Genomic DNA, 16,216 nt, shown 5'->3' on the forward strand with positions numbered 1-16,216 from the left:
AAATCAAAGGTGAGATTTTAATGTTGGTTTATAAGATTAAAATTTTAATTGTAAGAAGGTTATTTAATTTTTCGTTACCAAAAATAAATGCTATCCTCAAAGCAATCATAAACTGAATTCAAAAATGTATAAAAATATATACAACATAATCAAGCGGAATATATTGCAAGTATAAAGGCTGCTCCAAAATCTGAAAAAATAATTTGAAAATTAAGGCAATCTATTACACAAATAAGCTAAAGAAGAAAAACTATAAGTTCACATCAATAGATGCAGAAAAAGTCTTTGAGAAACTCTAACACCAATTCATGATAAAAAGCAAAACAAAAACAGTAACAACAAAACACCTAAGGAAACTAGCAATGGAGAGCAATTTCATCAACTTGATTAAAAAAAACCTTTCAAAACCCTAGAGCAACGTCATATTATTGGAGAGAAACAAGATGCTTTCTTCTAAGTGTAGAAGCAAAGCAAAGATTTGCTCTCACCACTCTTACTCAAACATCACACTGGAAGTCTTAGCTAATGCAATCAGACAGAAAAAGGAGTAAAAGATATGTAGACTGGGAAGGAAGAAATAAAACTGTCTTTGTTCACAGATGACATGATTCTCTATGTAGAAATTCTGAAATAATAAACAAAAAAACTTCTGAAACTAATAAGTGATGAGAGCAAAGCTGCAGGATTATTTCTTATAAAGGAACAATGAACTGAAATCTAGAATAAAAAACACAGCACTTACATTAGCACTATCAAAAACAGAATACTTAGACACAAAAATAATAAGACATATGCAAGATCTATACAAGAAAAACTATAAGATTCTGATGAACAAAAATAATCTAACTAAGTGGGGATATTCCATGCTCATGGAGAGTAAGGTTCAAAATTGTCAAGATTTCAGTTATTCCCAATTTGATCTATAGAGGAAAAGAATCAATCAAAATCACTGCATGCAATTTTGTGGATGTCAACAAACTGATTCTAAAGTTTACATATAAAAGTAAAAGATCCAAGAGAATACTAAAAATGAAAAAGATCAAAGAACTAACATTACCCAACTTCAAGACTTGCTATAAAGCTACAGAAATCAAGGCCACGTGGCACTGGCAAAGAGCAAACAGACTAATGGCTCAGCAGAGAAGGTCCAGAAACAGGTTTACACAAATACAATCCACTCATCTTCAACAAAGATGCAAAGGCAATTCACTGAAGAAAGGACAATTTTTCCAACAAATACTGCTGAAACAATTGGGCATCCACATGCAAAAAATATTATAAACACAGGTTTTACATCCTTCACAACAATGAACTCAGACTAGATCTCAGAAATTCTAAATGCAAAATGCAAAACAGTTAAGCTCTCAGAATATAACATAGAAAATCTAGGTGACCTTGGTTTGGCAATGACTTTTCAGAAACAGTCCACAAAAGAAAAAAAATGGTAATTTGCACTTCAGTAAAATTAAAAAAATCTTTTCTATGAATTACACTAAGAGAATGAAAAGATTAGCTATAAACTAATAGATAACTTCTGTAAAACATGTATCTAACAAAGACTGGGGTATAAAATACTGGAGGAACTGGAGAAAGAGACGGCAACCCACTACAATATTCTTGTCTTGAAAATCCCATGGACAGAGGAGTCTGGCGGGCTATACAGTCCATGGGTTTGCAAGAATCTGACACGACAGCAACTGAGCACGCATGCACGCACTTAAACAATAAGAACACAACTAATTAAAAACTCGGGCAAAAGATCTGAATAGACACCTGACTAAAGAAGGTACCAAGACTGCAAATAAAAATGCAGAAAGATCTCCAGCATCATATGTCAGTAGAGAAATGCAAATTAAAGCAATGAGATAACACTACAGACTTGTTAGGAAAGCAAAAATCCAAAACACTGACAACTCCAAATACCAGCAGGGATGAGGACAGCAGGAGCTCTCATTCACTGCTGGTGGGAGTGCAAAATGACACAGACACTCTGTAAGGCAGTTTGGCAATATTTCACAAAACTCAGCATCTTCTTACTACATGATCCAGTAATTGAGCTCCCTCGTATTTACTCACATAAGCTGAAAACTTACTTCCATACAGAAACCTGCACGTAAATTTTTATAGTAGCTTTGCTAACTGGGAAAACCCGGAAGGAACCAAGATGTCCTTCATTTCAGTTCAGTTCAGTCACTCAGTCGTGTATGACTCTTTGCGACCCCATGAATCGCAGCATGCCAGGCCTCCCTGTCCATCACCAACTCCCGGAGTTTACTCATATTCATGCCCATTGAGTCGGTGATGCCATCCAGCCATCTCATCCCCTGTCATCCCCTTCTTCTCCTGCCCCCAATCCCTCCCAGCATCAGGGTCTTTTCAAATGAGTCAACTCTTCGCATGAGGTGGCCAAAGTATTGAAGTTTCAGCTTCAACATCAGTCCTACCCATGAACACCCAGGACTGATCTCCTTTAGGATGGACTGGTTGGATCTCCTTGCAGTCCAAGGGACTCTCAAGAGTCTTCTCCAACACCACAGTTCAAAAGCATCAATTCTTCTGCCCTTGGCTTTCTTCACAGTTCAACTCTCACATCCAAACACGACCACTGGAAAAACCAGAGCCTTGACTAGATGGACCTTTGTTGGTAAAGTAATGTCTCTGCTTTTTAATATGCTATCTAGGTTTGTCATAACTTTCCTTCCAAGGAGTAAGCATCTTTTAATTTCATGGCTGCAGTCACCATCTGCAGTGATTTTGGAGCCCCGCCAAAAATAAAGTCTGACACTGTTTCCACTGTTTCCCCATCTATTTCCCATGAGGTGATGGGACCAGATGCCATGATCTTAGTTTTCTGAATGTTGAGCTTTAAGCCAACTTTTTCACTCTCCTCTCTCACTTTCATCAAGAGGCTTTTTAGTTCCTCTTCACTTTCTGCCTTAAAGGTGGTGTCATCTGCATATCTGAGGTTATTGATATTTCTCCCGGCAAACTTGATTCCAGCTTGTGGTGAATGGATAAACTTGTGGTATATAATATTGCTTAGCACTAAAAACAAATGAGCTGTCCAGTCACAAAACACCTGGAAGAACCTTAAATTCATGTTATTAAATGAAAGGCTCTGTATGTAGCACATGATTCCTATACATGACATCCTGGAATTGGCACAACTATGAAGAGAGTAAAATGATTAGTGATTTCCAGGCCAGAGGTTGGGAAAAGGGAGGGATGATTGAATAGGTGATGCATGTAAGATTTTTAGGGCAGTGAAACTACTATACATGATACCATAATGGTGAAGACAAAACAGTATGCATTTGTAAAACCTCATGGAACTGTCTAACACAAAGAATGAACTATAATGTAAATCAGTGTGTATGTGAAAGTCACTCAGTCATGTCCGACTCTTTGCGACTCCATGGACTATAGGCCATGGAATTCTCCAGGCCAGAATACTGGGGAGGTAGTCTTTTCCTTCTCCAGGGGATCTTCCAAACCCAGGAATCAAACCCAGGTCTCCTGCATTGCAGGTGGATTCTTTACCAGCTGGGAAGCCCATGTAAAGCAGGGACTTTGGTTAACAAGAATGTATCAGTATCAGTTCATCAATTCTAATAAGTGTACAACACTGATGCAAGATGTTAAAAATATAGAAACTGTGTGTAGGGAGACTGGAAAAAAGAGATAGAGGAGAACTCTCTATACTTTATGCTAGCCTAAAACTGCTCTAAAAAATTTTGTGTATTAATTAAAAATGTTCATTGTAAGGGACTCAATCAATACAGGCAAGTATATGAAATTTACTCAAAAAAAAAATGTCTCTGTATGCTTAGTCGCTCAGTCATGTCCAACTCTTTTGCAATCCCATGGACTGTAGCCCACCAGGCTCCTCTGTCCATGGAATTTTTCAGGCAAGAATACTGGAAATGGGTTGCCATTTCCTTCTCCAGGGGATCTTCCCAAACCCTGGGATCCAATCTGTGTCTCCTGCATTGCAGGTGGATTCTTTACCACCTAGCCACCAGGGAAGCCCTTATCCATAGCTTGACAGTCAGCAAATTACAGTAATAGTTAAAGAAATGGACAGTCAAGAGCAAAGTCACCAAGTGTCTGGAGGGGAGGAATTTCAGATGGTGTTCTGCAGATCCTCTGGGGCTGAAGAGGTGGCCTGACCCAAGCTCGGCCCATCCCCTTTGCCCCTCATTTGAACAAAGCAGCTTCTTGCCTTTTTTTTTTTTTTTTTGACAAGTTGAAACTCTCTAAAATCTTGCTTAAATAGATTCCATACTTTTTAATAGGATGAAGATGACTCTTCTATGATAAAGTATATTATAGGGTTACCTAAAATTGTTTGGGTATAAGATTTTTTCAAAAACAAAATGTTTGAGTTTGTGGTAATTAATTTTCTTTTAAATGTATTATTTATTTTAAAAAAAAAAAAACACAAGATGTTTGTTTCACAATTTTGCATTTAGCATCTAGAAGGTTAATGTTAGATCAAAAGCAGTGGAACTGGAAAAAGTGACCCCATCAACACAGTCCATAGCTGGGGATGGCAAATACTTAAGCCTAAAAGGAACCTGAAAAGAGCTATGTAGCCTGAGTTACACAACAGGAAATCCTAATGTCCAAAACCCAAAGAGTGTAAGGCGTGATCTCTCCTCACTGCTATCCTTACCCCACAGCCTCGTCCCGAAGGACAGGGAGCCCTTCCCCGTAAAGTGACATCAGAGCCTCAGGAAGGCAGAGTGTCATAAGCACAGGTCCTTGTGTGGCTCGGGAAGGTCTTCTAAGCACCCCTTGGATTCCAAACATCTTTGCAGCATTTGCAGTGTGTGGAGGAATGCCACTGTGAATTATTAATTCCTGTGCCTGATGGACAGAAGTCATAAAGCTAGCTGCATTTTAATAATAAAGCTCAGCTTCACTTGAGCACATTAGGATTTGCTCGGGGCAGGCAGAGCGGTGGGCGAGGCTGATGGCCGGCCACAGTGCGCAGCGCCCAAAGAGCCCGGGCGGGGGTGTCTGCTTCGCTGCGCTTTTAAGGGAATCTATTTCATGGTACATTGGACATGCAGTTAGTAGGTATGGACTAAAGGGCTGAGGAAAATGAACATTTTTAGTAATAAGAAGAATGGAGAATAAGGACATGTTTTTAGATGTTAAGCCATAAAAAATTACAATTAGTGACTATATAGGCCATCCAAAGTGCCAACAGCTATTTTTATATCCACTTACAGAGTTGCCATGAACCTGATTTGTATAGAAGATAGCTTAACAGTACAGAAGTCTCCATAGATTAGTACACATATCTGAAAATCTTCTTAAAATGTGATGTGGAAAATGTTTCTATTTTCTATTTTGGTCACACACAACATAGATATGTTTGTTTGTTTGCTTTTTTATTTTTGGACAAGAAATTTTTATGCACAAAGGGACCACCATTATGTGAGAAAAATATTGTGATTGCAACATATGCTGGGATGGAATTCTCCTGGCCCTAAAATAACTTTCTTTGAGTTTCCGGACTGAAGTGACAACCCTGCTGCTGCCTGTGAACTTGACCTCTCACCTTCTTGCCCTACTAACTCATTCCCATGGGTGAGGGTAGCACTCTACATTCAAAAGAACATTTCTAACCCTCTTCCAAGACTCAAGATTCCAGAGATGACTGCAATTAAAACTTACAGATGTTGCTATAGTTTCTATGCCAATTGTTTTTTATAATCTGAAAATTAGTATTGAGAGTTTTGTCTAAATTATTTAAATAATTTTTTTCCACTACAAATGGATAGAATGCAAATATCCAGCCATGGGCATTTGCATTAAAGTATCAAGTTCTTGGGAGTCAGTGTTTTACATACTGGGAATTTGTGATCTTCTCATACATTGCTAAATTGCGCTGTAACTTGTAGTTAATTGGTGATGACAGGGAATTTCAATTACTGTTAATTTTGGATTAGATTTACTCCACAAATGTGCAGTGTGAATGTTTGAAAAGTGCCCTATGTGGGGATGTGTGGGGATGTCTGGGGTGTGTACATTTGTTCAACACAAATTTAATGCACTGCTATTGCAGAGAAGTGAGACATACTAGGCACAGAAAAAAAGGTGCATGTGTGATGATTAAGCCATCCCTTTTAGCCAAAATCACTTAAAAGTCTGATAGTATGGCTAGCAAATAACTTTGGTAAAGTTGCAATGCTTAGAAACGTTAATATGCTGTTGTTTTAAAGCTTTGCCTTTCTTATCTTCTCCAGTAAAGTGGTACTATGCTCAGTATGTAGCGACTGAATCCTCTCCACTCTTTGCTGTGTTTACAACATCACTAGAAATCCCTAAAGCTTCAACTTTTATCAAAGAAAGAGTTACTTTTCATTTTTCCTGTAGAATAGAGAATGTAAGGTGAATGCAGCTAACCACATAGAATTTTGATTTCTGGGTCCTCCATGATCTCTTTAGAATATCCTAATCTGTTCTCTGAAGTGTTAGAAATTTTTAAAGTATATAGTCATCAATAATTATAATAGCATCAACAGTATTCTGTATGAATTAAGTAGCCTGGAGGCACATACAAGGAAAATTTATGACAGTGTGTCTTCTAAAAAAGTATCATTGGAAAGAAACGATTACTTAAAGTCTGTCATTTTTGTTTTTTGTGTAAATATAATTTTCCCCTATGGAACGGAATCTTGGGAATGGAGAAAGGGCAAGATGCTCTTTTTCACCAGTTTATTTGTTTCTAATCTACTATCAAAAATTGAAAACAGCAGGGGGTGGGATGAACTGAGAGAGTAGCATTGAAACATAGACATTACCATATATAAAATATTAAGAGGCAGCCAGTGGGAATCTGCCATATGATGCAGGCAGCCCGAGCTGGTGCCCAGTGGCCACCTCGAGGGGCGGGATGCGGTGGGGGGAGGAGGGAGGTCCAAGAGGGAGGGGACATGATACTTAGGGCTGGTTCACACTGTTGTATGGCCGAAGCCAACACAACATTGTAAAACAAATACCCTCCAATTAAAAATTAAAAAACAAACAAACAAACAAAAAACACCCTGAAAACAGGCACGCTGACGGGAGGCTGCCTACCTATCTGTGAGGCCACAGGTGTCTATCTGGAGGTCACGGAAACTCCCTAGCGCCCCCTGCTGAACGGAGATGGGATCCACTGCTTCGTCGCCAATGGAAATGAGCCTCTGGCAGCCCTGAAATCCACCCGCGGAAACAGCACATCCAGGGTGAGAGCTGCTGTTGTCAGGACAGCCTGAATGAACATAGAGACACAGGAGAAAACAAACAGTTATGAAAAAAATATTGTACCGTATTTCTCATTTGCAAAAATTGCTAGTAGACACTTGAAGCAAGAAAAGCTATGGCAAACCTAGACAGCGTATTAAAAAGCAGACACATTACTTTGCCAGCAAAGGTCCGTTTAGTCAAAGCTATAGTTTGCCCAGTAGTCATGTACGGATGTGAGAGTTGGACCATAAAAAAGGCTAAGAGCCGAAGAACTGGTGCTTTCAAATTGTTGTGCTGGAGAAGACTCTTGAGAGTTCCTTGGACAGCAAGGAGACCAAACCAGTCAATTCTAGAGAAAATCAACCCTGAATATTCATTGGAAGAACTGGTGCTGGTGCCAATACTTAGGCCACTTGATTTGAAGAGCTGACTCATTGGAAAAGATCCTGATTCTGGGAAAGATTGAGGGCAAGAGGAGAGGGAGACAACAGAGGATGAGATGGTTGGATGGTATCGCCGACTCAAGGTACATGAGTTTGAACAAACTCTGGGAGATAGTGAAGGATAGGGAAGCCTGGCATGCTGGAATCCATGGGGTTGCAAAGAGTCAGACATGATTTAGTTACTGAACAACACCATTTGAGAAGGTCACATCACCTATGGAGAGGGTGGTGGAGAGCTGACAAGAACAAAATGTGTTGGTATTGGTAAAGTGTAAAAATAAAGACCAAAGCCAGGCTTACAGAGAGATGAGAGGAAGGGAAGATGTGAAATCTGACGAATAGAGTTACTGCACTTTTAATTTAAGCAGTCTGATTTATTTTTTGAAAGCACATTTAAGACATCACTCTTTTTAGTATGATGTTAAACTAGATGAACTAAAGGCATGTGAGAGCAGAATCAGGAAAAAAAATTAGAGGCACAAGAGGACTTAATAAATTTAAAATGCTTAAAAATAATCTTAAATTGAGAATTGACCTGGATACCCTCCATTCATCTAAATATTGTTAAATATCCACATGTGTGCATTCACAGGTGTATTTTAAGACACTTTTGATAATAACTGGTCTAATAGCAATTTGTACGTTTTTCTTTTTTTAATTAGGCATTTTAGTCAAATATATTTCAACATGAATACACAAATAAATTAACAATTTCTCGTAACTATATAGCATTGTGAATAATGGAGAAAACAAGCAACACAATGTTCTATGGAAACAAGAAATGACCTTTGATTAATTTCAATAATAAGAGTCAAATTTACAAATTCTGTTACAGCCATTAATTGGTTTGCTGTACAGTTACCAACCACAATTCCTACAGAGTAGTTTTGCTTTATCGTCCTGGGTCTCCCAAGAGATAATGCTCTTAGAATGATTATGAACAAGGACAAGACTTTAACATCAAAATCAAAGCAAGTGGGGTCCAGAGCCACCTTCTTCTCCACTTGTAAGGCCAGCAGGATTTTGAGTGCCCTCTCACCCTCCCCTGAATTGTCTCCTAAAGAAATCACAGGTTCTTAGGTTTGCCTACTGCAAGACTGACAATGTAGGAGAAGATGGGGAAAGTTAGGCTAAGAGGATGCTGTCACCGTGAAATGCTTCTGTAAAAGGCAGCAATTTGGAGAAACCTGCTGTACAGAGCCCAGGTCCCATTACTCCCCTCTAATCAAGACTGAGGCCCTCCCCGGGAACAGCTGGGCTGCAGGAAGCTAGCTCTCATAAGGCTGTGTCTGTCCTCAGGAATAAAAGTGACCAAGGATGCAATGGAGTGATGCAACACAGTGGCTGCACACCATTTTCTCAATGGGACGTCCTTAAAGTGCATGCCTGCTTCAGAGAACCCCTTGGGGTTTTCAGAGGCTTCACCACAACTGCCCTGCAGTTCAGCTTGTCTCTCTGCCCATCACAGTTACTCTTTCAACCTTCCAGGTGTTGTTTCAAAGAATTACCCCTACTAACCCACCCACACGCAAATCTCCCATGCAGAGGCAGCTTCCTATGGAATGAAAGCTACAACTCTACATAGGTAAAACGCTCAAAGTGTTTACTGAATTGAACACTTTATTTTCATCTGCAAATATGAAACAAGGATAATATTCTAAATGATTAATATTGTAATAATTCCCCAAAATTGTCAAGCAATTTTATGCTTGACAAGAAATTTACCTATTTTATTTATGCTTTGCCTTACCATGTTTCATTTATATCACTTATAGAACTATTTTAACTATTTTGCTTTGTATTTTCCAATAATTTTAATATTCAGAAATTCTTATGTTAATATTTACAGTTTGGGGTTATTTTATAAGATTCTTATTTTTTATTTTAAATAAAAATATTTTATTTTAAATCAGATGGAATAAGTAATTTTATAAAGTAAAGATTTTGCTCATTGTACTTCTGTGTTTTTCATTCATCTCTCTTTGTACTTGTGTCTTGAAATTGCTGGTGTACTTTCAAAAAGCAAAAACTGAAGACAGAGCCTCTTCTTGTTCCTGCATAATGGATGCTAGCTTTCTACCTAAGAATTTTCATAAAATACACACAGTTTTCCTATACTTTTCTTTCAGTGACTGAGGCTTTAATGGTTTGTATTTCTGACAAACAGGATTCAAAACAAACCAAGGACTGCATCAGGTTGAAGCCATTAAAGGCACAATGAAACCTCAGAAATTAACCTCAAAGGGACTTTGACATTTCAATTGTAATGTTACATCATAAAGAACTGTTTAACTCTGCAGTTTTCCTTTACCATTTTCTTGTCTGGTGTGAAAACACACACCTTTCATGTATCAGAGAATCTCTGAAGGACTGGGTCTATTTGGAGGAAACCTGGGATGCCTTTGCATGCTCTGTGCTCTGCGGTGTGCTGGGCTAAGTCGCTTCAGTCACGGCCAGCTCCGCGACCCCGTGAACCACAGCCTGCCAGGATCCTCTGTCTGTAGGGTTCTCCAGGTAAGAGTACTGGAGTGGGCTGCCACGCCCTCCTCCAGGGGATCTTCCTGATCCAGGAATCGAACTCATGGCTCTTACAGCTCCTGCCCTGGCAGACAGGCTCTTTACTGCTAAGCCGCCTAGGAAGCCCCTGTATCTTCTAGGTGGCTTCTCCTTACTGCTCTTAGTAACTAAGAATGTTAAGATAAAACATAGGAAACATGAAGTCAATAAATAATTTTGTGGAATCCCTGTTAATCCTTTTCTCTTTTCTTCCTTTTCTCCAGATTGCCATCCTCAAACTCATCCAGAACACATCTCAGTATCTAACTATACCTGTTAGGACAAAGAAAAAACATATCCAGTAGTCACAAGGAAAACTTTCTGAAAGTGACACTTCAAAAAAGGAAAGGTCAAACCAATGAGTGCTCTGTTCTCCAGGTATGATATAAAAGTCAAGAAGTAAGGGCACTGCAGCCCGGGAGAAGCTCGGGTCAGGAGACACCTTTCCGTACAGATGGTTGTCCCAAAGCCCTAGCGGGCCATTCATCCATGACATGATTTGGAATGGACAGTGACGTGCACAATGAGTAGTTACTGCTAAATTAATGAAAGATATCCATCATGACTGAGGGACTCAGGAGCTTAAGTACCTCTGAGGATGGCAGATAAATTGTCATTTATGTCAATACACCAGAATGGGTCCTCAGATGAGACTTCATTAGGCTTGTCATAGGCTCACTGGCCTGCTAACGTTTCACAGAAGGACACTCGGGGGATTTTGAACATAACTTAATATTCCCCAACTCTGTAATGCAAGTATGCTACTGAGCAGTACAAAGATTCAATAGAAGGGAATTTATTAAAGCTTTACTTTCCACTACCCCTAAAAGCAGGCACCAATATACAATGGACCATTAGTGAAACTGCTGTTGGAGGAAAATTACAAAAAAAGCTCAGACTAAGAAAAGGCAAAAAGGAAAAAGGGATACCTTCTGACTTCCCTGGTGGTCCAGTGATTAAAAATTCACCTTCCAGTGCAGGGGGTGTGGGTTCGATCTCTGGCCGGAGAACTAAGATCCCACATGCGGCGGGGCAACTAAGCCTGGGTGCCACAGCTACAGAAAGTCTGAATGCCTCAGCAAAGACCCAGCACAGCCCAGAAAAGACACCCAGGAGGGTGTGTAAAGTTTAAAAAAGTGATACCTAGATCACAGAGTTCTGAAGGGACTTTTAGAAATATTGCCATTTTATAGACAATCCTATTGCCATTTTATAGACAATCCTTCTTACTGTAAGATAGTGTGCTCTGAGATCGCCAGGCCAAGACGGAATAGAGACTTCCAGGTGGCCAGAGAGCCATGGTTTAGGCTTCTGTCCTGCAGTAATCACTGAAATCACCTCTTTCATTGCTAAAGTGTCCTGAAATTATATGGTCACCCTAACTATAAGAAGGATAGTGAGAAAGCTGGCTAAAACTCAACATTCCAAAAACTAAGATCATGGCATCTGGTCCCATCACTTAATGGTAAATAGATGGGGAAAAAATAGAAACAGTGACAGATTTTATTAATTTTATTTTCTTGGGTTCCAAAATCACTGTGGACAGTGACTGCAGCCATGAAATTAAAAAATGCTTGCTCCTTGGAAGAAAAGCTATGACAAACTGATATAGTGTATTATAAAGCAGAGACATCACTTTGTTGACAAAGGTCCATATAGTCAAAGCTATGATTTTTCCAGTAGTCATATATGGATGTGAGAGTTGGACCATAAAGAAGTCTGAGCCCCAAAGAATTGATGACTTTAAATTGTAGTGCTGAAGAAGACTCTTGAGAGTCCCTTGGACAGCAGGAGACCAAACTGGTCAATCTTAAAGGAAATCAACCCTGAATATCCATTGGAAAGACTCACGTTGAAGTTCCAATATTCTGGCCACCTGATACGAAGAGTTAACTGATTAGAAAAGACCCTGATGCAGGAAAAGATTGAGGGCAGGGAGAGAAGGGGACAATAGAGGACAGGATGGTTGGATGGCATCACCAAATCAATGGACATGAGTTTGAGCAAGCTCTGGGAGATAATGGAGGACAAGGAAGCCTAGCATGTTGCAGTCCAGGAGGTCGTAAAGAGTTGGACATGACTTAGTGAATGAACAACACAAAAAATGTTGATGTTTGGCTGAAACCGACACAATACTATAAAGCAATTATCCTTCAATTAGGAAAAAAAAAAAAAAAACTGTAATAGCAAGCTATACTAGTCTGCTTTCATGGGGAAGCATCCCAACAAAATTCGACTGACCATATAATGATAATTGGAAACTTGCAGTTGACTGTCCATCAGGAAAAACAGTAATGGATGGGAAGGAAACCTGGTCAGGCAGTATTTCAGAACAGGGAGTATTGTTTTCCTTGAAAAGTCAAATATCATTAACTGGTTTCCACCTAGATGACCCAGGAACACTGATTTTATTAGTCCCAATATTGCTACAGAGCATAGACTGGATGAACTTCACTTCTTTGTCAACATCATACATATTCTGGTACTGAGCAAGAAGATAAGTGAACAGATACTGACAGAGGCTACTCTTTGGACATTAGAGTTTTCAGGAGTAGAGCTCAAGCTATAGCTGACCTACCCTACTTTACCCAGAACAGCATTGGAAAGTCCAACATATCATGGAGACAAATATGGAAACCATGAGCAAAGGTTCTAGACGTGCATAAAAATTGTGAATATAATAAATCTACTGAGAATCAGAACTCCATGCTCATTAGTCCTAGACCTGCCTCTCCTGGTTTTCCTTGAGTAAAAATAGTATCTATCTTTTTATTTAACATCAGTAAATTAGTCCATTTTGGCTTTACTTTTTTGTTTTAATCTGGCAAAGGCTTTACTTGAATTTTAAAAGTAATATATATTCTTTCTCTAGGAAAAAATGCTGTTATGTTATGCTTGGTGTAAGATATACAGTTGACTGACTTCATTTGAATCAGTATCTGAAACTGTTCTGTAGGAATCAACTAGGTATTTATAGCTATGCTTATAGAGGCTACTCTAAATTTATACACTAGTTAGGAAGAAAGTGCTGTGACTGCAAGTTCTATATTTGCCACTGAGTGCCAACACAGACATTAGAAAAATAGGAAAGTTGTCATGAAGAAACGTCATTATGCCATCTCGTGGGATGTTTAAACTTCGCAATTCCACTCGTCTTAGGGACACTGTTTCTTCTTGGAAACCATATTAACAAGACAGTTCTCTGTATATCAACACAATTTTATGAAACTACATAAGAAAGGCTTATTATACCTTTTTCATCACATTTCCTCCAGCTCTCTAGGACCTTTAAACAGATAGTAACGAAGGTGTATGTGCACAGCCGATGTGACAACTGTGGGTTCTCGAGCATGCCACTAAAACCACGGTACCGAATGTTGTTTCACTAAATTAACTGTACTTATCAGGAGTCAGATAGTTTATACATAAGGAAAAACTTAAAAATCACTGGCAAGATGTCTCTTAGCAGCTGCACTGATATTTATAGCATTCTTAAAATAAAAATGGGCACAATCAAAATGTCCATCAACATAAAATGGTAAAATGGATAAGTAAAACATGGTACAATATGCATCAAAAAACCACACATCCATGAAAATTAATTAAATTCAGCTTTTCATAGCCACATGGCTGGATTTCAACAGAAAAAGCAAGTCACAAAAGAATGAATGCAGGTTTATCCTCTTCAAAAAGTTAAAAGCAAGGCAACACAAGACAATTTATTGTTTAAAGTTACCTACATAGATGATAGATTATAAAAAAAGCAATACACAAAGGCTGGCTTTAAAAAAGCAGGGTAATACTTAACTAGGGGAATGAAAGTCTAGAGGAGCAACAGAAGCCTCAAGTGTTGTAGTGGTTAATTATGTAGACAAGAAGATGCACCCATATATATTCTTTTTATGAAATATTATAGTCTTTTTAAAGTGTGTGCATATGATCTATTTCACAGTAACAACTGACTCATGTTGCAGCAGTATGCAAATATTTATGGAAAGTACCTACTCTCAAGTAGCTGTGCATTCTGAGTATGCAGTATGTTCAATATGAAAGATGATTTGAAAAGTATTTTTCTTTTACTTTTTAAAACAAAATGTTAAAGGTATTTTATTTTGTGTCATTAAACAGTAGACACAGATTGTTCTTTCTGTATCTTTCAGTGCTTCAAAATATTTTATCTTTTAAATTACAGTTCTTGGATAAATTCTTTATTTAGTTTTGCAGGAATCTGTTCCTCTCCTGAGCTATAAAATGCATCATTTAAGTGTAAAGGTTTAAAAGAGTATCTGGGTCAGAAATGCATCACATTTAGCAAACAAGAAAAGCAAGCAATCCTAACTTTTAAAGCTGCTGGCACAATTCCACCTTTCCCCATGAAGTTTGCTTTAGGGGACTTCAAAGATTAAACAACCCAATTCATGGTTGATGTACTTATTGTCAATTCTCAAGGGAGAATTTTATACTTTCTTGTTGGGCTATCAAGTTATCTCCACCATGATTCCAAACTTATTTTAGAAAAAGAAAAGTATAAAATGCAAAACAGCAATAATGTCAGAGACGGCTTCAAGCCAAGATTAAAAATAAGTCTTACTATTGACAGTTCTAAGCTTCCAGTGGCTGAGGATTTTTCACTTGAATGCTCCAGGGATGGAGATTTATTACCCTCAGAAGTTCCCCCTCCCTGCTGGAAAAGATCCTGGATGGACTCAATCAAGGTTCACTAAGCAGGCAAAACACCCACTGACTACATCCCGAGGAGATGGACTGGTGATGTCCTGGTAAAATCCATCACTAAGCAATGAGTGACATATTAATGGGCTTCTCCTGTGGCTCAGCAGTAAAGAATCCATCTGCAGTGCAGGAGATGCAGGAAACACGGACTCAATGCCTGGGTCAGGAAGGTCCCCTGGAGGAGGGCACGGCAACCCACTCCAGTACTCTTGCCTGGGAAATCCCACGGACAGAGGAGACTGGGGGGTATGGCCCATGAGGTCGCAAAGAGCAGGACACGACTGAACACCCATGCGTGACATATTAACAGCCATTGAATTTATCTCTTCCTCTGTTGTATATAATGATGCCCTTCTGTATTAGGCAGTGGGAATAGACATCTTTTTAAAAAATCATTTATTTACTCATTTATTTTTGGCTGTGCTGGGTCTTCATTGCAGCACATAGGTTTTGCTAGTTGCAATGAGCAGGGCTTGCCCTCTAGGTGTGGTGTGTGGGCTTTTCATTGGGGTGGCTTCTCTGGTTGGGGTGCATGGGCTCTAGGGCCTTGGGCTTCAGCAGTTGTGGTGCATGGGCTTAGCTGCCTTAGCATGTGGAATCTTCCCAGTCCAGGGATTAAACCCGTGTCCCCCGCATTGGCAGAATCCCAACCACTGGACCACCAGAGAAGTCCAAGTTTCTTAAATTTTAAAATGCAGCAGACCTCCTGGGGATCTTGGTGAAATGCAGATTCGAAGTCTGGATGGTGCATCTGCATTTCTAAGGGCTTCCGGGTGATGCTGATACTGTTGGTCCATGGACCACATTTTGAGTAGCCAGGCTCTAGGCAGAAAAGAAGCCAATAGGCAGAAGGACACCCACATGCAGCAAAAAACCTGCCACATAAAAGCTAAAGGAAAAATTATAAGCATCATTTGGCCTTACCTGATGGCAAGGTAAGAAATAGAGAGCAATGACCCTCAGTGTTATCTTCACATAGAATCACCAGAAAGTACTCAAAAACCTGTTGTCCAGGTCAGGCTTCCCTAGTAGCTCAGCTGGTAAAGAATTCACCTGCAATGCAGGAGACCCCAGTTCAATTCCTTGGTCGAGAAGCTCCCCTGGAGAAGGGATAGGCTACCCACTCTAGTATTCTTGGGCTTCCCTGGTGGCTCAGACCACATTGCAGGTAAAGAATCCACCTGAGCAGCTAAGCATAAGCACACGGCACATAACCAGTTAAATCAGAATTTCCGGGGATGCAG

General features: G+C 39.4%; 1 protein-coding gene across 1 annotated transcript in view; it reads right to left on the reverse strand.

Moving 5' to 3' along the window:
* The window catches only part of LOC122430107 (contactin-associated protein-like 3), a 191,998-nt gene that overhangs the window by 50,224 nt on the left and 125,558 nt on the right, over positions 1 to 16,216 (reverse strand). The window contains exon 10 of the mRNA XM_043450906.1: positions 7,093 to 7,267. Coding sequence (XP_043306841.1) covers positions 7,093 to 7,267 — 175 coding nt within the window. The remainder of the gene's footprint in view (positions 1 to 7,092; positions 7,268 to 16,216) is intronic.

This window comes from Cervus canadensis, chromosome 28 (assembly GCF_019320065.1).
Source record: "Cervus canadensis isolate Bull #8, Minnesota chromosome 28, ASM1932006v1, whole genome shotgun sequence".
Taxonomy (NCBI): Eukaryota; Metazoa; Chordata; class Mammalia; order Artiodactyla; family Cervidae; genus Cervus; species Cervus canadensis.